General features: G+C 59.8%; 1 protein-coding gene across 4 annotated transcripts in view; it reads left to right on the top strand.

Moving 5' to 3' along the window:
• Positions 1 to 22,255, top strand: part of ARHGEF10L (Rho guanine nucleotide exchange factor 10 like) — a 72,098-nt gene that overhangs the window by 16,537 nt on the left and 33,306 nt on the right. For all 4 annotated transcript variants that reach the window (XM_047083252.1, XM_047083251.1, XM_047083250.1 and 1 more), the window contains 6 exons: positions 288 to 415; positions 1,818 to 1,918; positions 10,058 to 10,179; positions 15,620 to 15,706; positions 17,267 to 17,487; positions 18,137 to 18,291. In XM_047083252.1, coding sequence (XP_046939208.1) covers positions 288 to 415; positions 1,818 to 1,918; positions 10,058 to 10,179; positions 15,620 to 15,706; positions 17,267 to 17,487; positions 18,137 to 18,291 — 814 coding nt within the window. The remainder of the gene's footprint in view (positions 1 to 287; positions 416 to 1,817; positions 1,919 to 10,057; positions 10,180 to 15,619; positions 15,707 to 17,266; positions 17,488 to 18,136; positions 18,292 to 22,255) is intronic.

Here is a 22,255-nt window from a genome sequence, read left to right as displayed (position 1 = left end):
AGCCCCTTCCTGGACCTCAGCCCGGGCTGGAGAAGAAGCCGGCTGGGAGGTTGTGTCCCTCTCAAAGGAGGGGTGCCAGGTGGGGTCTGAACCCCGGGCTGGGGGAGCTTACTCGGGGTCTGCAGCGGGGAGCCGGTCACCCGCTATGGCTGAGCGGGTGGCCCCTGTCGAGCTCTCGGACCTCCCGGCTCCTGTCCCTCTGGGCACCCTGAATGCTGCAGGGTCCTGTGTGGCTTTTGGGGAGCCGGCCGGCTGTGTGGTGACCTCACTGGCCTCCTCAACCCTAGAACCTGAACATGACCGTGGCTCAAGACTGGTGCCTGGCCCTGCAGAGGCTAATGCGGGTGAAGGAGGAGGAGATCCACTCGGCCAACAAGTGTCGTCTCAGGCTCCTGCTTCCTGGAAAACCTGACAAGTGAGATGGGGAGTGGACAGCGCTGAAAGGGGGGTGGTCCCGAGAGGCGGCACCTGGAGCCGATCTGCTCATCAGGGTGGTGACGGGTGACGGGTGACGGGTGTGTGCACGATGTGGGCCCTGCCCAGCACGGCACTTGGCGCGGAGCGGGTGCTCCTTGTGGAATGAACGCATGCACAAACAGATGAGTGACGGATTCATACTTGGGCTCCTCCTCCTAGGAGACTGAGGACTCAGACCCTCTGCTGTCGGTTGGCTCTGTTTGTGCTGTGACCCTGTCACTCACTTCAGACTGTGCAGAGCCCCGGGACTGGGCCCTGGGTCTCCTCTTGGACCGAGGCTGGGTCTCCGGCCTCCCCCCAGATGCCCACACAGGCGCTGGGGCTCCCTAGACCCTCCACTGATGTTTGTGGAATTGATGACAGATCTAGCAGGGGTGAGGAAAGGTAGCTGAGCCCCATTTTGCAGATGAGGGTGGCGAGGCCCAAAGAGCTGTCAGATCGCCCCACGGCCACAGAACAGGCGGTCGAGCCAGGCTCCGACGGGCTCTGGCTCTGAAGCCTGGGCTGGCACAATGAGGGGCCCACGGCCTGCGTTTGACCTCGAGGATGAGGGGACGGTGGGGGACAGAGGGTTCCAAGCACACTGGCTGCATGGAGAGGGAGCACTGTCGTTCGAGGGAGGGCCACCAGCCCGGGAGCCCAGGAGACGAGGCTCCAGGCTAGGGTCTCAGAGGCAGAGAGGCAGGGCCCTGAGCCGTAATCCCAATCTGCCACACCCCTGCTGAGTGGCCTCTCGCAGCCCCTTCCTGCCCCCGCACCCCTTTCTCTGTGCGGAGTTGGTGACACTAGCCTTGCCTGCCTCCCGGGATGGCTCCTGGCGAGAGCCTGCCCCAGAGGACTCTGAGGGCGCTGCTCCAAGGTGAGGGGACAGTGTTGTGACCATAGCGGCCCCTAGCTGCCCAAGCCTGGGCACAACCTCATTCATTCACGGCTTCATTCACTCGTGCGTCCATTCCACAAATGTCTGCCGGATACCCACACTGTGCCCGGTCCTGGGAGTCCGAGAGGGCCCTTTCCTGCCTGCACGGGCTCCCGGTTGGACGTGCTCGTGTGTCTGACAGGCCCGTGGAGAGCTGACCGGGAAGCCCGGGCAGGGCAGGTGCTGGAGGCTGGGCTGCGGAACGCGGCGTGATCGCTTTGGGGAGGGACCTCCGTTCCGGGGCCACGGTGGGTGGAGGGACCCCTCCCCCAGGAGACCTTGGCTTTGCCGGCCGCCAGCCTTTCTGGCCACCCTTCGGTGCTCCGAGCAGAGTCAGTGACACTGAGAGTGCGCATGGTCGAGGGAAGAGCTGGGTGCTCGCTGTGGACACTCACTCACGCTCGTCACCCTCTTGCCGCAGATCTGGCCGCCCCATCAGCTTCATGGTGGTCTTCATCACCCCCAACCCCCTGAGCAAGATCTCCTGGGTCAACAGGTTGCACCTGGCCAAGATTGGACTCCGTGAGTAAAGGCCTGGGGAGAGGGCCGCAGGAGACAGGAATGCGGAGAGGAATGCGGAGCCGGGAGGCCTGGGTGTGTGTGTGTGTGTGTGTGTGTGTGTGTGTGTGTGTGTGTGTGCGCGCACGTGGGGGCGGGGGGCTTCTGAGTTGGAGGGAGGTCGTGCGGTGGAGAAATACCGGAGCCAGTTCTGAGCGCTGAGGCTTTGCCTCGTAACCCTGGACAAGCCACTGCTCCTCTCTGAGCCTCAGTTTCCCCATCTATCAAGTGATGGCAGTTCACCACATAAATGACCTGGGGGAGGGCGGTTGGAGCGTGGCTGCTGAGGGGGTTTCTTTTGGTGGAGGGGGGGTGACGAAAGTGTTCTAGAAGTAGGTAGTGGTGATGGTCGCTCCACTCAGAACGTGCTAGAAACCAGTGACGTCAACGTTAGAGAAGGGCGGTTTCGTGGCCACCCCCTTCTGTCTCAGTAAAGCTGCTACCAAAAGAAAAACGCCACACGGTGCGGGTTAGATTAAACTGATTCTCAAGCAGGACCTCCTTGTGATCTCTTTCTCCTACTCCCCCTGCGATAATCACGTAGGTAAATACCAGACATGTGTGGACAGCGTTTCCTCTGGGGCATTTTTCTGCGCATTTTACACACATCTCTTTCATTTCACATTGACGATGACCCTAGGAGGCAGGTCTGTCGTGATCCCCCTTTTACCGGAGAGGGTTCTGAGGCCCAGAGAGGGCCAGTGACTTGCCCGAGCTCACCTAGAAGGAAGGGGCCGAGCTGGGGTTCAGACCCTGGGCCCTCGGCCCCCAGAGCCCAGTCTGGACCGTTGTCTCTCTGCCTTCTCACGTTGGAGAGTTTCTGTCTGCAAAACACATCTGTTAAGTTGTCATTACTTTCTTTGTCCTCGTTTTGAATTGACAAAAGGCCTGGGTCCTTGTCATTCAGCATTGCCATATCCTGTGACGCACTAGCATTCCTATTTGCTGCCTCTGGCTGGTGGCAGGGACATTTTTGTTGTTGTTGTTTGCTTTTCCATTGTTGGTTGTCGTTTCTAGTGATCTTTTTCTAGGCTTTGAAACATTTCTGGGAAGAGGTTAGGACCTTTGTCACTGGCTTTCATCAATTCAAAAATATTGAGTGAGTCTTTACTGTGAGTTTAGGCCTGGGGGGAAAGAGCGGTGATGAAAACTGAAAGATCTCTGCTGTCAAGGAAACTGTAATTTATGAGGGGCAGACAGATATTACATGAGGAGCAAATCAACAGGGGGAGGCGGTGCTGTTTAGGGGACACAGCTGGGCGGCATGACGGTCACCGAGCCCGGGGGCCAGGGCTGCCGTCAGGGAGGGCCTCTGAGGAGGTGACATCCGAAGCCGAAGCAGTCTAGGCTTCAGAAGAGCAAGTGCAAAGGTCCTGTGGTGACCAGAGCTGATGAGTGATGGGGAGAGAAGCAGGCGGGTGGAAGAACGGGCCGCATTTCCAGAACACCAGGGCCAGGCGCGTGGAACTTAAACTCTGGATGGGACGGGGGCCGTTCCTCATGGCAGTGAGAGCTGGACAGCCCCCTGAACTGGGTTCCACTTGAGTGGATCACTCTGCCTGCTGGGCCCAGAGGGCATGTGGAGGCGGGAGGGAATGGGGAGGAGATGGTTGCTCTGGGGGAGCCAGGCCCTTCTTGGATCTGTTGCTGATGCGGCACAGGCCTCCGCTGGATGTTTCTGGGTGACCAGGGGGGCTGCGGAGGGAGGAGAGAGGATTTCAAGCAAGGCTGACGTGACTCCCCGCAGGCCTGCGGAGCACTTTGGGAGCACTTTGGTCTCGGGCGCGCCTGGGCCGATTTTACACCTGCTCTAAAGGCGGGTCAGTCTCCCGCTGCTTTGCTGAGTGGGGCTTGGGCTTTGGCGTTGGAGGGAGACGGGCTGAACGGGGTGAGCCTCTCCTTTCTCGGCTGCCTGTGACGCTCAGCCGCTTTATCTCCACGCGGTTTCACTGCAGCAAAAGTTTTAATGGAAGGAGAGTCATTTGAAATCTTATTTGAAAGCCTGGGTTCCCCTGGGGCTTGAATAATTTGTTCCTTTTATTTTGCCTGTTTTTTTTTTTTTTTTTTTTTTTTTTTTTTTTTTTATCTGCAGTGCCTGGTTGGGTGGGGTGGGGGATAATACGAGCCTGTTAGTAACAGAATATGTTAAAAACATTTATTCACAAAGGATGTGATTCCTTTAATTTTTCCCCCCTGTCTTCCTCTTTTCCTGACTACCACGTTGAGAAAGGAGAGGACCGGAATGGGGGTGCCTGGGATTCAGCGTGGGCGGGGGGGGGTCAGTTCTGCCCCTTGGGAGGAAAGGCCAGGGTGCCCGGGGCATCTGGGGACCCATTTCACATCCCAGTGGGGCCCCCACTGTGCCGTGCGCTCTGGGGAAAGGCAGGCTCCCTCCTGGTAACTTGGACTAGGGCTCCCGTGGTCCTGTCCCCTCTTACATTTGGGGATCTTCGGGCCTTGTGAAATGGATCCGGGCTGCCTGGCTTTCATTTCCCACTTCTGTCCCTTTACCAGCTCTGCGATCCTGGGCCGATGATTGAGCCTTCAGAGGCCCGTCTCCACCAGAAAGGGGGGATAAAGCCAGTGCCCTCATGGGGCTCTTGTGCATGTTCGGGGAAGCCAGCACCTGGCACATGGAAGAAACTCTGAGGACAGTGGGCACCCGCATCGCCTAGACGGGGAAGTGACCGGGCTGAGGTCGCATACGATTCAGCACAGAATGGGGGTGGGACACCTTCCCACCCTCTGCCAATTAGTTCCCTATTCATAAAGGCTCCAGAAAAGAGCTGGGACCTCTTTCCCCCAGAGGAGGGAGAGGCGTGGCTGCGGGCTTCTGGTTCCACCTTCCCATGTCCCCTCACCTGAAGCCCTCCAAGTGCTGTATTCCTGGCTTTTCCACTCCACGGACCCCTGGGGCCTCTCCTACCACAGTCCTTATTCTCCCCTTCCCAGAGGACCCGGGCTGGGCAGGCTGCCGGCTGCCGCCAGGTTCTCAGGGTACATCCTCGAAGGCACGGCCTGGGCCCCCACTCCTCGCTGTGTCTGACTTGGTTAACTTTCCAGCCCTCGTCCTCACGGATAGAACCTATAATTTATGAGGGGCAGACAGATATTACACGAGGGGCAAATCAACAGGGGGAGACGGTGCTGTTTAGGGGACACAGCTGGGCGGCATGACGGTCACCGAGCCCGGGGGCCAGGGCTGCCATCAGGGAGGGCCTCTGAGGAGGTGACATCCGAAGCCGAAGCAGTCTAGGCTTCAGAAGAGCAAGTGCAAAGGTCCTGTGGTGACCAGAGCCGATGAGTGATGGGGAGAGAAGCAGGCGGGTGGAAGAACGGGCCGCATTTCCAGAACACCAGGGCCAGGGGCGTGGAACTTAAACTCTGGATGGGACGGGCGGCTGTTCCTTGTGGACAGCATCCTGATCTGGTTTCTACCCGGCCTCTGTTCCACCTGACTGCGAGCCAGTGAAGGATCCTGAGTGTGGCCCAGGCCGCGTGCTGAACTCTCATCTCCACTAACCCTCAACCAGTGCAGAGGCGGGTGCCGGGACCTGCCCCAGCCCTCGGGTCTGCCCTCTGGAGGGGTATTAGCCCAGCTGGCCGACCACAGCCATTCATCTGGCCTCTCGGGGCACCATGTCTCTCCATCTCCACGATGGGCGGTATTGGGAAAAGAGGGGTGCCGAGGTCCCACCGGCCCCCCACGTCCGTGACTGCGGCCAGCGGCATCTCCGTGGCACCGGGGGCATGAGAGGGCCTCGAGGGCAGCCTCGGATTTGGAAAGTAGAGAAGGGTGGTCCGGCCTGTCCCCCTGGGGCTAGTGGTGGCAGGATAGGCACAGCGCTGGGAATGAGCGCAGGAAGGCTTTGGGGGCAGGTTGGGGTAGAGAAGCAGGGCGGGGCCGGGGGCTCAGCATGGTGGAGGCGGGGTGGCCGCCCTCGAGCATACCCGTAGACTCCTCCCCTCGGGGACGGTGATCTCCGTGAGCTTCATTTCCTGTGGGCCTGGCACATGCCAGGCATCAAATCCTTTCTTCCCAGCGCTCACGATGACACTGAATGGCTGGAGGCATTTCCCCCGTCCTCCAGATGAGGCCACAGACTCAGAGAGGTTAAGTGTCTGCTCTGTGTCGCACAGCGAGCTGGAGGCGGCTGGGGGATCTGCCAGGGGCTTCCTGGCAGAGTCGGCCTCCGGCCGCGGGTGGGGTTGTGAGGTGGGGGGAGTGGAAAGGGACGTGGCCTCCAGCCCCGGAGCTTCCCCCCCGCTGCCCCCTGGGGTGCTCTCGTGTTCGGTGGGTGCCGACAAACAGAGCTGGGCTCTAAATAAGCCCCCACTTAATGTCAGTTGGAACTCGAGGCCTTGCCGATCGTGCCAGTTCTTAATGTCACTTATCCCGAGCGGGCTCTCAATTTTCGACCGCAACAGCCTTCTAATTTGGTCTCAGCCGCTCTGGTTTTGTGACAGGAACAATGGCAGTGGCAGATGGGGAGCAACAACTCCATTTTCTTTTAACGTTCGCGATCGCAGGCAGGGAAGGCACCATCTGGAAGGAGAAGGTCAGATCATTAAAAAAATATATAATAATAAATTGCCGGGACTCGGTGGGCCGTGGGCGTGGGGGGAAGGGTTGATGTTCACAGGCTGGGCTCCCGGAAGGAGCTGGAGCTCCGGGGGGGTGGGGGGCGGTCGGTTTGAGTGGCCTGCAGGGCTCTCGTGGGGCCTGGGGGGGGGGCTGCGTGACCGTAAGCTCCCTGAGAGCAGGGCGGACTCGAGTCCCATCTATCTTCGTTTGTCGCCGGCCGGGAGCTTGTCCAGGACGCCGTGTGGTGATGTCCCCTGCCGAGGTGGAGGCGGCTGCCCCGCAGGGCGGGCCGTCTGGGCTGTCACACCCCGTGCTGCGGGCCCAGGCAGGGTGCCCCCGCCGGTCGGTCCCCTGCCTCCTGGGCCCAGCGTTGGGCTTCTCCTCCTGGCCTCCGGTCCCCTCCGGGGTAGGAGGGGGACGCGATCACCGACCGCTCCCGGCGGCCCCAAGGACGAAACGAAGCCTCACGCGGGGCAGAGCCTTGTAAACCGTGCCGTGTGGTGCGCGTCGGCACTGCTGTGAGGGTGCCTGGGCCCTGCCGTAGTTGGCCTTTCCGTGGTGGCCTCATCTCCTCAGTGACGGGATCCGGCTTCGGGAGCCAGTGGGGCGGAGGGCTGGCGCCTCTGGCGAAGCAGGTTGCGCACGTGGTGATGCCCGACATTTACGGATGTCTTGGACGAGCATCGCCTCCTGCCACCTTGTCCCAGCTGCTCTCGCCGTGACCCACACGGAGACGCCACCTTTCTGTGGTGGCGGTGGCATTTTCAAAAGCCACTTTATTGAGGTACGACTGACATACCTCACACAGAACACAGGCGTAGTCGGGGAGCCCATGGGCACACATGAGCACAAACACGCACACGCTCATGCACGCACACCCACTCACACACACTTATGTAGGTACACACCCACACACACACGTGCATGCACAGACTTGTGCGCACACACACACTCCCGCACACACTCCCACACACACTCATGCAATACACTCCTGTACACACACTCCCGCACACCCACTTATGTAGGTACACACTCACACATGCACACACACACACCCACACCTACACTTACGCAGGTACACACGCATGCACACAGACTTGTGCACACACTCATGCACACACACACTCCTGCACACACTCATGAACATGCTCCCGCACACACACACTCCTGTACACACACTTCCGCACACACACTTATGTAGGTACACTCACACATGCACGCACACCCACACCTACGGAGGTACACACGCATGCACACAGACTTATGCACACACTCATGCACACACACACTCCCGCACACATTCATGCACACACTCATGCAATACACTCCTGTACACACACTCCCGCACACACACTTATGTAGGTACACACTCACGCATGCACACACGCACGCACACCCACACCTACACTTATGCAGGTACACAGACTTGTGCACACACTCATGCACACACACACTCCCACACACACTCATGCACATGCTCCTGCACACACACACTCATGCACACACACACTCCTGTACACACTTCCACACACACACTTTTGTAGGTATACTCACACATGCACACACGCACGCACACCCACACCTACGGAGGTACACACGCATGCACACAGACTTGTGCACACACTCATGCACACACACACTCATGCACATGCTCCTGCACACACACACTCATGCACACACACACTCCTGTACACACACTTCCGCACACATACTTATGTAGGTACACACTCACGCATGCACACACGCACGCACCCACACACTTATGGAGGTACACACGCATGCACACACGCGTGCACACACGCATGCACACACATTTATGCACACAGAGGAAAAAAGAGGCAAGTCAGTAAAAGCGCCAGAAACTGTGTTAAGGGCCACGACAGACCAGGGGCTGAGATGGCAGGTGATGGAGGGGCAGGGGAGGGTGATGGTCACTTAGGGCTGCTCCCAGAAGGTGACAGGAGGCGAGGAGCCGGGCCTGGAGGGCAGAGAGGGAACATCCTGGGCCTAAGTTGCTGAGGAGAGCCTAGGGCAGTGGAGCCTGAAGGAGTGTCCTCACAGTTCTGGAAGGGTTGGATCTTACTCCAAGTGGATGGGACTCGATGGATGCGGGAATGGCGAGGTCCAGTGGCTGTCGTGGGGGGGACGACTGTAGGGGACAGTAGTGAGCACGGGAAGCCCGTCTGGCTGGTGGGCCCTGTGGGGCTGAGCTGACCCTTGCTTGGCCGGGGTGGGCCCGGGTTCCAGCTTCCTCCTTGCCACTGTGTGGGTGGGGATGGCCGCCGTCACAACCCTTCTGCGGAAGACCTCTCCTCCCAGGCCCGAAGCTCAGCCTGCTGGCGTTGCATTCAGTGGCCCCTGTCCCCTGGGGCACCCTGTCCTGTGCCTCTCCAGGGCAGAGCTACCTCCTGGCTGTCCAGGGTCGGTGATACCCACGGGCCTCAGCGGGGGGCTGGTTGCTGGGAGATGGCATTTGTGTCGGACAGACCCAGGTCCCCACCTGGACTCTGCCACCAGGCCATGCACGTGACCTAGCCCGTTACCTAATCCCCAAGGGTCGGTCTCGGCGTCGTTGCCCTTAAAGCGAACATCGTGATCCTGATTGTGCTCGATTGTTGTGAAAGCGAGGCCTGGGAACGTGTCTGTAGCACCGTGCCCCTGCTGTCCCCACGTGGGGTGCAAAGAAGGCTGGGCTCCTGTGCAGGGAGAGTTCCACCTGCTCGCTCACGCCCCCCCCCCCCCGCCGCCCCCGCTTTTCATTCACCCCATCCGTCCGTGCTCGCGGAACATTCCAGCGCGCTGGGTGCCAGGGAGACCGTGGCAAACAAGACAGACCAGGTCTTGCTGCCTCGAGGTCACATTCCAGAGACCTAAGGAGACAGACCATAAACCAGGAAACAGACAAAATGATTTGAGATTGAGGTGAGGCGATGCGGGAAGTAAGATGTGGTCTTTAGAACCGGTTTCCGAGAGAGGGGCCCATCGTAGGCAGGGTGGTCAGGGAGGACTTCTTGGAGGTGGTGCCGTGTGAGGGAGCCCTGACCCATGGGGAGGAGACGTGGCAGGGTGTAGTTTGGCGGATGTGAGTCCAGGGTCGGGGCCTCAGTGTCCAGCTGGCCTGGGGACTTGGAGGCAGATGCCACCCGGGACTCAGGGTAGGTCTCGAAGGGAGCAGGAGGGAGTCATCCTCTTGACCGTCATCCTCAGAGTCAGGCGGAGAGCGGCATGGCTGCATCATCTTTCAGCCTGTTCGGGGGGCCATCTCCCACCTCTAGAAGCATGTCCGGAAGCTCTCAGTGAAGGCAGCAGGGCCTGGGGACTGTGCTCAGCGTCACATGCTTTTTGAAACCCTTTCTCGTCTCTAGGACCCAAGCCTTAGGTTCCCCGGCTCGCTGCTTGCCATGACCATGGAGTGAGGTCACCTTTCCTCTTGGCTGGGCAGGCGTGGGGCTGGGGGCGGCCCCCTGGGCTTTGCGGGGCTCTGACCGGCTTGACCCACCTCCTTCCTCTTGCTGTAGGGGAGGAGAACCAGCCGGGCTGGCTGTGTCCGGACGAGGACAAGAAAAGCAGAGCCCCGTTCTGGTGCCCCATCCTGGCCTGCTGCATTCCTGCCTTCTCCCCCCGGGGCCTCAGCCTGCAGGTGAGTGTGGAATGGATCTATCTCCCCGAGCCCACCACGAAGGTGGCTCCCGGGGGAACCAGAGTTTCCAGGGTGTGCCCACCGCTGGAGAGGGCCCGGCTGCAGTCCCGGCTTCCCCACCTCTCGCTGACGGAGTCGGTCAAGACCTTTTGTTGCTCTAGGAGCCCGCTTTCCCACCAAAGAGGATAGACGCCTTCTGTGGGTCAAGTGAATGGAAAAATTCCATGGTTTTGAGCTAACGAATAGCAGTGATCTCATCAGTTGATGGTGCGACTCCAGCTAAGAAGATAGGCCGGAATATGCCCAAGGGGCTCTGCCAGACTGTGGGTTGGACCCTTTATGAGGCCGCCAGCCGGGAGCTGGTCTCTGGCTGCAGCCGCCACACCTCCATTTGTCAAGCACCTACTGTATTCCGCCCCCCCCCCCCGCTTTGCCACCACTCTCTTGTTTTAATATTTATAAGAACCCCATGCATAGATGTTTCTAGATTAGTTTCACGGGTTAGGAAACTAAGGCACAGATAGGCGGCGTGAGTTTCTAAAAACACAGCCAGTAGTGATGGGTCCAGGAATTGGAAACTCGCTTCGCCTGATTCCAGCCCCCGTGTTCTTAACCACCGGGACGCTCGCTCCACTGGCTTCCGTCCCCGATGTCCTGGCCCCTCCATCTGGAGTGATCCCTGCCCGTCCTCCTCCCTGGGTGAGGGGGTCATGTGAGCTTTGGGGAGCGGGAGCAGGCTTGGGACCTCGGCCCAGATACGTAAGCCCCAAGAGACAAGCTCATTGGGGTGTAGACTGGGGCACGAAGCACACATGCCCTTGAGATGTCCGTTCATTCATTCACTCATTCACTCGTTCTTTTGTCTGTTCTGTACATAATTTTTGAGCACCTACTGTGTGCCAGGCCCTGTGCTGGACGCTGGGTTTATGGTGGTGACCAAAACATACAAGGGCCCCACCCTCCTGTGGCTTTTAACCTGGAGACAGACAGCGGCACCCCGGCTAACACAGGGAAACGCAGAAGAGTGATGTGTGTTATAGAGAAAATAAGTCAGCTGTGATGGATACAGAGGTGGGGCCCCATGACAAGGGGGCAGGGAGGGTCTCATGGAGGAGGTGGCTTTTAAACTGAGACCTGAACGCCAAGCAGGCTGCAGTCCCTTGAGGGCCCAGGGGAAGGATATTCCAAACAGACAGGGCAGCCCAGAGGAACAGTCTGGGCAGCTGCAGCTCGGGGAGCCGGGCGGAGAGGCCGTCGATGAAGTCTGATGTGGGCACAGTGGGCCAGCCAGCTTCCCCGGCTCGTCGGGTTTGGGTTTTGTTCTCAGGACAGTGAAACCCCAAGGATGGCTCCACACAGGGGAGCAGCACGATCTGATGTACATTTTGGAAAGATCGTCTGGGGGCAAGAGACAGACCGATATGGACCTTGGCGGCCGGGGGGGGGTGGGGGTGGTTGTCCCGCCAAGCTGTGGCAGGACGTGGTACAAGTGGAGGTAGGTCCAGACTAGAGCAAGGGGAGCAAGAACTCACCTGATCCTAATTCTCAAGATAATACTTACAAAGTCAAATCAGCAAATTGTGACCTTGGCTTGGCTGCATTTATTGGGTGAGTGACAGGCGGGGATTAGGGTGAGGCACAGTCGTGCCAGGGCAGAGACCGTTGCTGTCTTTATTTCAGTCTCACTGATTGTTCACCGTGGGTTTTTTGGCATTAATTTTTATTGCCCCAAACTGTGTTATATATAATATTCCCTTCGACGTGGGAGTGTGTCGGCCCCACTCTCCTCCTTCTTGTCCTGGTCCCAGAGGAGGCAGTGGGGGACACGGGGACACATTTGGGGAGTGTGCCGGCGTAGGGCTGGCCGATCTGATGAGGGTTTAGAGGGCGGCTGGGGGGGCAGGAGGGACGTGACGGGTCTTGGGCTTGTGTACCCGCAGGTGGTGTCGGGAGATGGGGGTGTGTTCCCCGTGCCACAGCCTGATTTAGGGGTGCAGTGAGAGAGACGGGTGAGCTTCCCAGCGCTGCTGGGGGGGGGGGGCAGCGGCCGGGGCAGCGGCAGCGACAATATGGTGGCAAGCCCTTTCGCGAGGCATCTGTGCCCGGCTCTGTTCGAGGCACTTCTCCACGGCTAACTCTGGTCCCCCCAGCTGCCCTCAGAGGCAGGGCTTGCCCACGCCCACTGGGGAAGGAGAGTTTTCTTGACTCGTGCCCCATCCTGCTTTTCCTGCCTCTCACGGCCTTGGCTGATGTTTTCCCTGGTGTCGGTCCCCCCACCAAACATTTCGGGGGGTAGGGGGGGAAGGACAGATGCTGTTCATTTCTATAGGGCTTGGGGAAGTCAGCCTTTGTAGGCCTTTATTTATTGATTGATTATTTATTGATTCATGGGGAGGCCCTGCTGAGTCTCGTGAGCTCTTTCCCAGCATGGCGGGCATTCTCACGTACCTTTCGGGCCAGGCAGGGGTGGGGTAGAAGGGCAGAGTCCATGGAGTGCAGGCTGTTCAGGGTCCACCCTGCCCGTGGCTCATCTGGTCCTAGGACTCCTGCGGAGAAGGCTGATCTGGGGTGACTTCCAACCCCCCTTCCCCTTTCCCCAACTGCCAGGGCTCAGGCTATTCATGGGTAGTAAAGTCTGAGACCAGCTGCGGCTCCCAGGGCCTCCCTGAAAGAAACCCCTACCTGTCTGGGGAGCCATCGTCCGCCTCATACTCCTTCTGTGGAGCCCTCAGGGTCTGGGGGTGTGTAGGCTGGGGAGCATCCTTAGCCCCCTCCAAGCCCCCCGCCTGCCACCTCCTGAGGAGCCCCCTGTGGGAGCGAAGAGAACCCCCAGTGAATCTCCGGGGGCGGCGAGCCTGTGGAGCTCCTGAGGGACATACCAGAACCTGCGTGTGCCCATCTGCTGGGTCCCGAGACACCACTCCCGCTCCGCCTGCACCTGCCTCCCGCCCCGGACCGGGCAGATGCGCCCCATCAGCTCTGTGCAGGCGGCCAGATGAATTAGGGGCCCGGAGTGCCAGGGCCTTGTCCAACCAGCGTGGCAACAGATGTGAGCCTGTCGGCCGCTGTCTGGGCCTCCCGGCCCGCCGCCTCTCTCCAGGATTCGGGCTCTGCGGCTGGCCTCCTGGGAGCCCAGGACTCAGTCTGCCTTCCGGGAGAACGCTCGCTGGCCCCAGCCCCCTCCCAGCGTGGACGAGGTCCGTGCTATGTCCTGCCAGCTGGATGAGGGCGTGCGTGGGGTTCTCCCCGTCAAAGGAGCAGGGACATGGGGGCTGAGGGAAGGAGCGTTTCTCCTCTCAGTGCCGACGGGTGGCTGGGGCCCAGGCTGGGCCACACCAAGACCTTCCTCGAGGGGACGTCATTGGGGCACAGCCGTCCCTGGGCCTGAGCTCCAGCCGAGTGATGCTGGGAATGCCACCTTGGCCGGCAGCGTGCTTCACGCCGAGCACTGGCAGGCCTGTCACGGGGCGTGTGTGCAGAGTTCAAGAGATGGAAGCAAAGATCCAAGGACATTTAGGCCCCCACGGGCGTCTGTTCTGGAGGGTTTCCGAAGGCGTCACGGCCGCGGGGTCACCCCGGCGGCACCCATCCAGGCTGGGGGCCTGTCCCTGGAGGGTTCAGTGCAAAGGTGTCCCCACCGTTAGCTGCAGCCCTACCTGGGGGCAGGGGCTCGGGGAGAGGGGTGGGGGTGCCCCCCTGCACTGAGGTGCTCTAGGACATAGCCCCTCAGGGGGGCCGGGGCTGCGGCCCCGACCTGCAGAGGGTCTGTTCCAGGCTCGCGTAGGCCTCAGCGTGCTGGCCGAGAGCCTCTGTCCTGGCCATCGTTAGCCAGGACTCCCCTGCCTCCCAGCCCTGCCACAGCCCTCCCCTCCTGGCCTGGGCCTGCCCGTGAGGTAAGGTGATGCACAGGAGGTTGTTGGTAAGCAGCAGCGGCCGCTGCTTTTTTGTCTGCCTCTCCAGTCCCCACGACCATCCTGATGAGATGTCAGGGCCCCCGTGAGCGTGACGAACTGGCCTGTGGGGTCACCAGCTGGTAGCGGCTGAGCTGGGACCAGAGCCCAGGCTGGCTGCCTCCACGGCCCGTCTCCTTCCCCAGCCCCGAGCCGCTCTCCGCTGTGCTGCGCGGGGCACCGTGGTTTGGGAGAGCTGGCTTCTTGGCACAGGTGGGACTTCTGGGTCCGGGGCCTTGCCCGTCCAACGAGCCGTTTGAGTTTTTGCCATCACTTTGGACCTGGACTCTATTTGGCTGACTTCCGGGCCCCCTGGAGTTGCCATGGAAACGCCTGAGCCTGGGCTGTGGTTGCCCCGTGCCCGTCTGTGTGCTGGGCGGCCTCAGCTGGGTGTGGCCTACCATGAAGCAAAACGACTGGGGAGCAGGGGCCTGAGGGGGCCCGGGGCCCCGGGGGCCGGGGCGAGGGAAGCCTCTAGAGCTCCCAGCTGTGCAGAGGTGGGAGCTGGCGACTGCCCAGGCCTCCAGTAGGGCGGCCTGGCCTCTGGGTAGAATTAACCAGAGCGGGAAGGGCATTGGGCAGGGAGCTGGAACTCTGAATTCCAGCCCTGACTCTGCTGCTAACGTGCTATGTGACCTTGAGCCAGTCATGTGCCTCCCATGCCCACCCCCTGAGCTTCAGTGTGCTGACTTCTGAATGAGGGGACTGGATGAGGCGACCTCTTTGGGCTTCCTCACCTTTAACCATGGGACATCTTGTTCGAACATCCCAACAGGGCCGGGGCAGGCCAGGGCCTTCACCACCAGCAGAGGGCAGCACTTGCCCAGCAAAGGTCCCGTGGTGGCCGCGTTGCAGGTGGGGACCCTTGAACTGTCCCTTCTTGGCCTCCTTCCCCTCCCCTGGCCCCGGGTTCCAGCAGCGTCCACCACAGGGCCAGGCCATCTCCTCACCCTGCTGCCCTGGCCGGACAGACGGACTGGCCGGGTCTAGCTCGTCTGCACAGGGGTTCTGACGTTGAGTGGGGCGGTACCAGATGTCTGGCACCCCTTCCCTCCTCCACCGTGCTTTTCTGGAAGGATTCAGGAAGACCTAGGAGGGCGGCTGGCGCAGGCCGGGCCCTGGCACTCATCTTCTCGTGGCCTAGGGCAATCATGTGTCCTCAGTTCCCCATCTGTGAAATTAGGGCGTGGCAGGCGTCAGTGGTTTCCATCAAATCTTATCTGGACGTTGCTTAGTCTGAGAAATCTGTGGCTGGCCCAGAGCATCATTCGGGCGCCTCCTAGCCAGAAGGTTCTAGAAGAGCGCTGGTCAAACGTGAGTGGATAGGAACTGCCTGGAGATCCTATGGGGCTTTTCCGGCCCCATCCCCCTCAGGGATTCACATTTGGGGCCTGATGGGGCCCGGGAATCTGCAGGCTTAACAACCCCACAGGTGGTGGTTCAGACAGAGATCCTGCTGCCAGATGTGTGTGCCTTGTGTGTCTTCACAGCTTGGGGCCCTGGTCCACAGTCCTGTCAGCTGTCCCCTGCTGGGTTTCTCGGCGGTGAGCACGTCCCTTCCACAGGGCTACCTCTGGGTAAGTCACTCCTGAACCCAGCCAGGGACTCTGGCCTCAGGACAGAAGCAGGGAGGGTGGCACCGGGAAGGGGGTGCTGGAGGGTGCTGCCTGCCTGCTGGCCCCCGTTAGGTCCATCTTCAGCCAGGAGGGTCTTCCTGGGAACCTCTGTGCTGGGCTGTGTGCTCAGAGTTGGCACATGCGACTTCACCAGGGACGACAGAAAACCAAGTGACGAAGAAGTGAGCGTGGCTGTTGCAAATGGCCATGTGCCACGAAGGAAACGAACAAAGCTGTGCCGAGTACCTGGATGTCAGGGTCTTTTACCCTGGGGGTCAGGAAGCAGGCCTGGATGTCGCTCATCTCTGGCAGAGAGCCCCACCCACCTCTTTTCCCCTGGGATTCCTGGCAAAGCCTCTCTCAATTCAAATAGGTCCCCTTACGCTCCTTGTGACGCAGCCTGTGCTCTCCCGTAGGCTGCCCGGGGTTCCACCTCCTCACCCCTTTGGCCACTTTCCAGTTCCTGCTTATTCCTGTATCTAGGCACTCAGGCAGGAACTCTGGCTCACTCTTGAGAGTCCAACCCAAGTGTCCTCTGAGGGTGATTTGTTTCTCACTGTTTGCTCAGTTTCTGGCATGTGGTATATTCATCCAACCATCCAGCCAGCCGTCCATCCATCCATCCATCCATCCATCCATCCATCTTTCCATCCTTCCTTCCATCCATCCATCCATCCAGCCAGCCGGCCGGCCAGCCATCCAACCATCCAACCAATCATCCAACCATCCATCCATCCATCCATTCATCCATCCATCCATCCATCCATCCAGCCGTCCATCCATCCATCCATCCATCCATCCATCCATCCATCCATCTTTCCATCCTTCTATCCATCCATCCATCCAGCCAGCCGGCCGGCCAGCCATCCAACCATCCAACCAATCATCCAACCATCCATCCATCCATCCATTCATCCATCCATCCATCCATCCATCCATCCAACCAACCATCTAACTATCCAACCAGCCAGCCAGCCATATACTCATCCACCCATCTATCCATCCACCTATCCGTGTAATCATCCATCCATCCACCCACTCATCCATACAGTTATCCATCCATCTGCTCATCTATCTACCCACTTTTCTATCCCTTGCTTCCATCCGTTTATTCATCTGTCCATCCATTCAGCAAGTGTGTATTAAGTGCCTACTGTGCGTGACACAGAAGTAGAATGGTAAACAAGACAGAGGAGAACATTTTGAAGGAGCACATGTATGTTCACTATTTGTTGGTTGAAATCCACCCTAAAGATGGGGAAATAGAGCTGACTTGGTGTTTAGTCTACCTTAGCTCCTTAACTGATTTCGTTTGGACTAACTTGTTGCTATGGCAACTGGGGAAGCATGACCTCCAGTGACAGCAGGACGTGTGGGGGCAGGAGGCGGGTGGAATGCTCCTCCCGATGCCTAACCTCAGTACAAGTTGAAGTTTGGGGCACGTCGCTGGGAGGGCGGGGGCCCAGCTCTGTCCCCGCTCTGGCGATTGTGCCTGACGGCCTCTTCGGGTCTCTGCCACAGGTCGGGGGCGGGCAGGAAGGTGCAGGGGGCCAGGTTGAGATCTTCTCCTTGAACCGGCCCTCGCCGCGCACGGTCAAGTCCTTCCCGCTGGCAGCCCCTGTGCTCTGCATGGAGTATATTCCCGAGCCGGAGGAGGGGGAGAGCGGAGACGAGGGCCACGTGGCCGCCGAGCCCTCAGCTGCAGTGCATCCGACCATCTGCCTCGGGCTCCAGGATGGCAGGTGAGGGGCCTGGGGAGGAGGCGCGTGTCACGGCCTCGTTTCCTTTTTGGCGGTGAAGCCGGCATCATTGCCCCATTTCATGGGGGAAACTGAGGCGCAACAGCCTGGGGTCAGTCCGCTATTCCCACTCGGGTCTGTGGGGTCCTGAAAACACTTTTTTTTCTTTTTTAAATTTTTTAAAATGTGTATTTATTTTTGAAAAAGAGAGAGAGAGAGAGAGAGAGACGGGGTGTGAGTGGGGGAGGGGCAGAGAGAGAGGGAGACACAGAATCGGAAGCAGGCTCCGGGCTCCGAGCTGTCAGCACGGAGCCCCACGTGGGGCTCGAACCCGCGAACTGCACGATCACGACCTGAGCCGAAGTCGGTCGCTTAACCGACTGAGCCCCCCAGGTGCCCCCTGAAAACAGTCTTCTCGGCACCTCGATCATGCCGCCTCTCGAGATTCCCACCTAGTTCTCCCTGGCGCCAGGGGTGGGGAGCGTGCCGTCCTCCAAAGAACCGCCCACGGCCAAGTGCAGGCTCCCAGAGAGTGGGACAACGGCCTGTTGCCACGGCAGGGAGGCCTGGCTGAGACCCCTGTCCGCGGGAGGGCCTGCGGGGCGGCGGGGGGGGGGGGGGCTCCGTGAGTCACTCGGGCCTCTCCCCACAGCATCCTGGTTTACGGCAGCGTGGACACGGGCACCCAGTGCCTGGCGACCTGCGGGAGCCCAGGCCTGCAGCCTGTGCTCTGCCTGCGGCATAGCCCCTTCCACCTGTTCGCTGGTTTGCAGGATGGGACCGTCGCCGCCTACCCTCGGGCCAGTGGTGAGGATGGCGGTGCTGGGGGCGGTGGGGGGCGGCCCCGGGCACTGCCTGCGAGCGGCCGCGGGAGGGAGGCCGAGGAGGCAGCTCAGACACAAATCGGGGAGTCTGGGGGTACTTCGAGATTCCACGGGGGTCCCTGCGGGAACAGGACGCTCACTACCGTGCAGGCAGCTCACCCCGTTAGCAGGAGGCTCTGGGAAGAGCAGGGACTCTGGGTCACAAAGACTCTGGGGTCTGGGGTCCCCTCACTGCCCTGTCGATGGCCGTGTCCGCTGGCGATCGGCTTCTCTTTGCACCCGGGTCTCCTCGTCTGTGAAATGGGCATATGTCTGTACCCGCTGTGCACGGGTCCCGGCGGGTTAAACAACCCGGCGAAGGCGGAGCCCAGGGCCTGGCACGGGGAGTGCTTAAATGGAGTCAAGCATTTGAACGCCTATCACGTTATCAAGCCACGGATGGCACAGATGGTGTCTGGAGGGCAAGGCTAACAGGTCTGAGCTGCTGTGCACCAGGAACGGGAGAAGTGTCTGATTTGTGCGCATCACCTGAATTCTCCCGACAAGCCTCTAGAACTGCAGATCCTGGGAGTCCGGGAGGGGGTGTGGGTTGTGCACAGCCACACAGAAGGCCGTGGCCCCTGTGCCCTTGTGGCTCGTTCGGCTCCCGGTTCCAAGATATGTGCTGGGGGTGGGAGGGCGGCCAGCCCCAGGGCGCCCAGAGAGGGCTGATGGGTCTGAAGCTCAGCAGTCATAGACCTCTCCCCCTCCTCCCCTCCCCTCCCTCCCTCTTCCTCTCTCTCTCTTCCCCTTCCTCTCCCTTCCCTCCCCTCTCTCCTCCCCTTTCCTCTCTCCAGCCCTCCCTTCCTCTCTCCTCCCCTCCCCTCCCTCCCTCTTCTCTCCCCTCCCCCTCCCCCTCCCCCTCTCCCCCTCCCTCTCTCCTCCTCCCTCCCCTCCCTCCTGAGAGAGCCTCTAATTGCTGCGTCATCACTGCCTGTTGCAAGGATATAAACGGATATTTGCACTGAGCTATTTTTTTGCCACTTGGCACTGTGTTGGTATTTTTAATTAGCTTTTGATAAGGCATTTATAGTTTTTAATTAAAGGGGGAAGAGGGAGGGAAAAAAAATCCCTCTCACCGACAGACGTTGCATGTGTGAGAGTGTAAACGTGGACTCTGATTTTTGGAGATCTAAACGGGGGGTTCCAAGGGGACCTGTACCCTGTGGCTCCTGCTGAATCCCGCGAGCCCTGCCCTGCCCTGCCCTGGCCGCCCGGGTCCCCACTAGGGGCTGCCCTTGGCCCTTTGCCTCCTGGTTCCCGACTTACCAGTTTGGGCATGGGGGTGGGAGGAGGTGGGGGGGGGGTGAGATCGCTGGGGCCACCTTAACGAGACACCACAAACTGTACCACCTCCTGCTCTGGGGGCCAGAAGTCCAAGACCAGTGTGCTGGCAGGGTCGATTCCTTCTGAGGGCCGGGAGGGAAGGGTCTGTTCCAGGTCCCTGTCCCAGCTTCTGGTGCTTCCTTGGCTTCTGGCCACAGGACCTGCCCTCCCATGGCTGCCTCCCCTGTGTCCTATTAGATTAGGGGCCCACCCTACCCCAGCGTGACCTCATCTTAATCAGTTATATCCACGACACCCCTACTTCTAAATAAGGTCACATTCTGAAGTCCTGGGGTTTAGGACGTGAACTTACGAATTTGTGGGGGACACAACACCCATAACGGGGGCCTGGGGTCTAACCGTTGGCTTTCAGCCCGGGGTTAGAGCCTGGTGCTTTGTCAGAACCAGAAAGGCCACTGGGGACCACTGGACTCCACGCCCTCATTTTCCAGGTGGGAAGGGACTTCCCAAAGTGCCGTGGGTGAGCCCGAGCCCAAGTCCTCTTGCGAGGGCCAGGGCCCTCTCCAGACGTAAGGGGGTTTGGGCTTCCCCGAGCGGAGCTGGAGGCCATCGGGCCGGGAGGAGGGGCTGAGATCCGCTAGCCGCTCTCCCAGCTTTGCTGCCTTGCAGACGCTTGTCACCAGGTATTTGCTGAGCACCTGCTATGTGCCATAGATATGGCGGCCGGCAAAACAGGCGTGACCCTGCCCTGGAGAATGTATATAGCCTGTAGCGGGAGACAGAATCAGTCAAGTGGACAGGTAGGGAGCTTATGGTTATACATCACGCTGAGGGGCGTTGGGGGGAAACAGGGTGGCACGTGAGGGCCTGACCCCCGGGCATGGGGTGGGCTGGTGGGCAAAGGCCTCTCCGAGGCACGGGGGAGTGGGGCAGGGTCTGGGAGCAGACGGCTGATAGGGTGGGCCTTGGGTTTGTCTCAGTCGATGGGAAATAGAATGTTGGAAGAGGCTGAGCACTCTGCCCTGTGGCCGGCGGACGGGAGAGGAGGCAGGGAGGCTGGCTGGGAGCCCGTCACACCCGGCTGGCCAAGTGGGCCTGGGCTCGCTCTTTCTTCCTGGAGCCCACCCTCTGGGGCTTCGGTTTGGCTTTGGCCAGGGAGGCCTCTGGGAGAGGCCTTGTCTCGCCCGGCCTCCCCCTTCCCCCATTCTTTCTGTGCTATCCTCCAGAGGTGGCCCAGGCAGGAAGGCGGGGGGGGCGGGCGGAGGGGCTCTCAGGACCTGCCTCACGGTGTAGGGTGGGGGAGGGTCCCCCCCATGACCGTTCACTTCGGCTGCATGTGGCAGGGTCTGGACTCATCATCCTGGCCCATGACCTAGCTGTGGGGCCCCCTCCAGACTCACTGAGGCCTCAGATACCTATACCCCATCCCAGCCCCAGAGCTCCTGGGCCAATCTCTGCAGCCCTGTGCTGGTGGAGCCCCCTCTGGTGCTCCTGGTGGCCTGGAGAGTCTGGGAATTGTGAATAATCCACTTGAGGACACCTAGGTTCATGCTTGGCTCACCCATGGGCCTTTGGGAAGTCCCTTCCCACCTAGAAAAAATGAGGGTTTGGAGCCTTTCTTTTTCTTTTTTTAGTTGTTTTAATGTTGGTTTATTTTTGAGAGAGAGAGAGAGAGAGTGCAAGCAGGGGAGGGGCAGAGAGAGAGAGAGACACGGAATCCGAAGAGGCTCCAGGCTCCGAGCTGCCAGCATGGAGCCCGATGTGGGGCTTGAACTCACCAACTCTGAGATCACGACGTGAGCCGAAGCTGGACGCTTAACCGACTGAGCCACCCAGGCGCCCCGGGTGTGGAGCCTTTCTGGTTCAGCTCTGGGCTGAAAGCCAATAGTTAGACCCACATCTTCTAGCATAGGTTGAGTTATATCCTCCCCAAATCCAGAGGCTCAAGTCCTAGTCCCTGGAACCTGAGACCGTGACCTTGCTGGGAAGTAGGGTTGTTGCAGATGTGATTAGTTAGGATGAGATCACAGTAGAGTAGATCCAGTGCAAGGATGTCTTTATAAAAAGGGGAAATTTGGACACAGACCCTTCGTGGGCTCGGAGCCAGTGCCGGACGGAATACTCGTGTTTGTAGTCCTGCCTGGGTTTGGCTGAGACCAAGACCTGGTAAAACGGGGATTTCCGGCCCGTGATCTGGCTCATTGCAGAAGGGAAGACCCAGAAATATTAAGGAAGAGGTGCAGAGCCAACGGGGGACTGGCCCAAGTGCTGGGACCTGCGGAAGCAGCGGCTGAGACATGACAGGGTTCCAAGGCCGCCAGGCCACACGGAGTTCCGTAACGGCAGAGCTGGAGGGGCCTTGGAGTCCAAGGCCAAGAGCAGTGTGGTCACGGCAGTCATTCTGCTGCTCCCCGGGAGCCTCTGCATACCTGCATGCATTCATTCACTCACTCACTCACTCATTCATTCATTCACTCACGCATTCATTCATTCATTCATTCGTTCACTCGTTCTTCCATTCACTCAACAAGTATGTATTCAGTGCCCATGAGGTGCGAGGCCCTGAGCAGGGCACTGGGACCCAGAGATGACTCAGGTGGCTGCTGTCCCTGCCCAGTCCT

Source organism: Lynx rufus, unplaced genomic scaffold (assembly GCF_022079265.1).
Source record: "Lynx rufus isolate CCGP_SWC_20201006 ecotype Redwood Valley unplaced genomic scaffold, mLynRuf1.p SCAF_2, whole genome shotgun sequence".
Taxonomy (NCBI): domain Eukaryota; kingdom Metazoa; phylum Chordata; class Mammalia; order Carnivora; family Felidae; genus Lynx; species Lynx rufus.
This window is presented reverse-complemented; position numbering and strand designations above follow the sequence as displayed.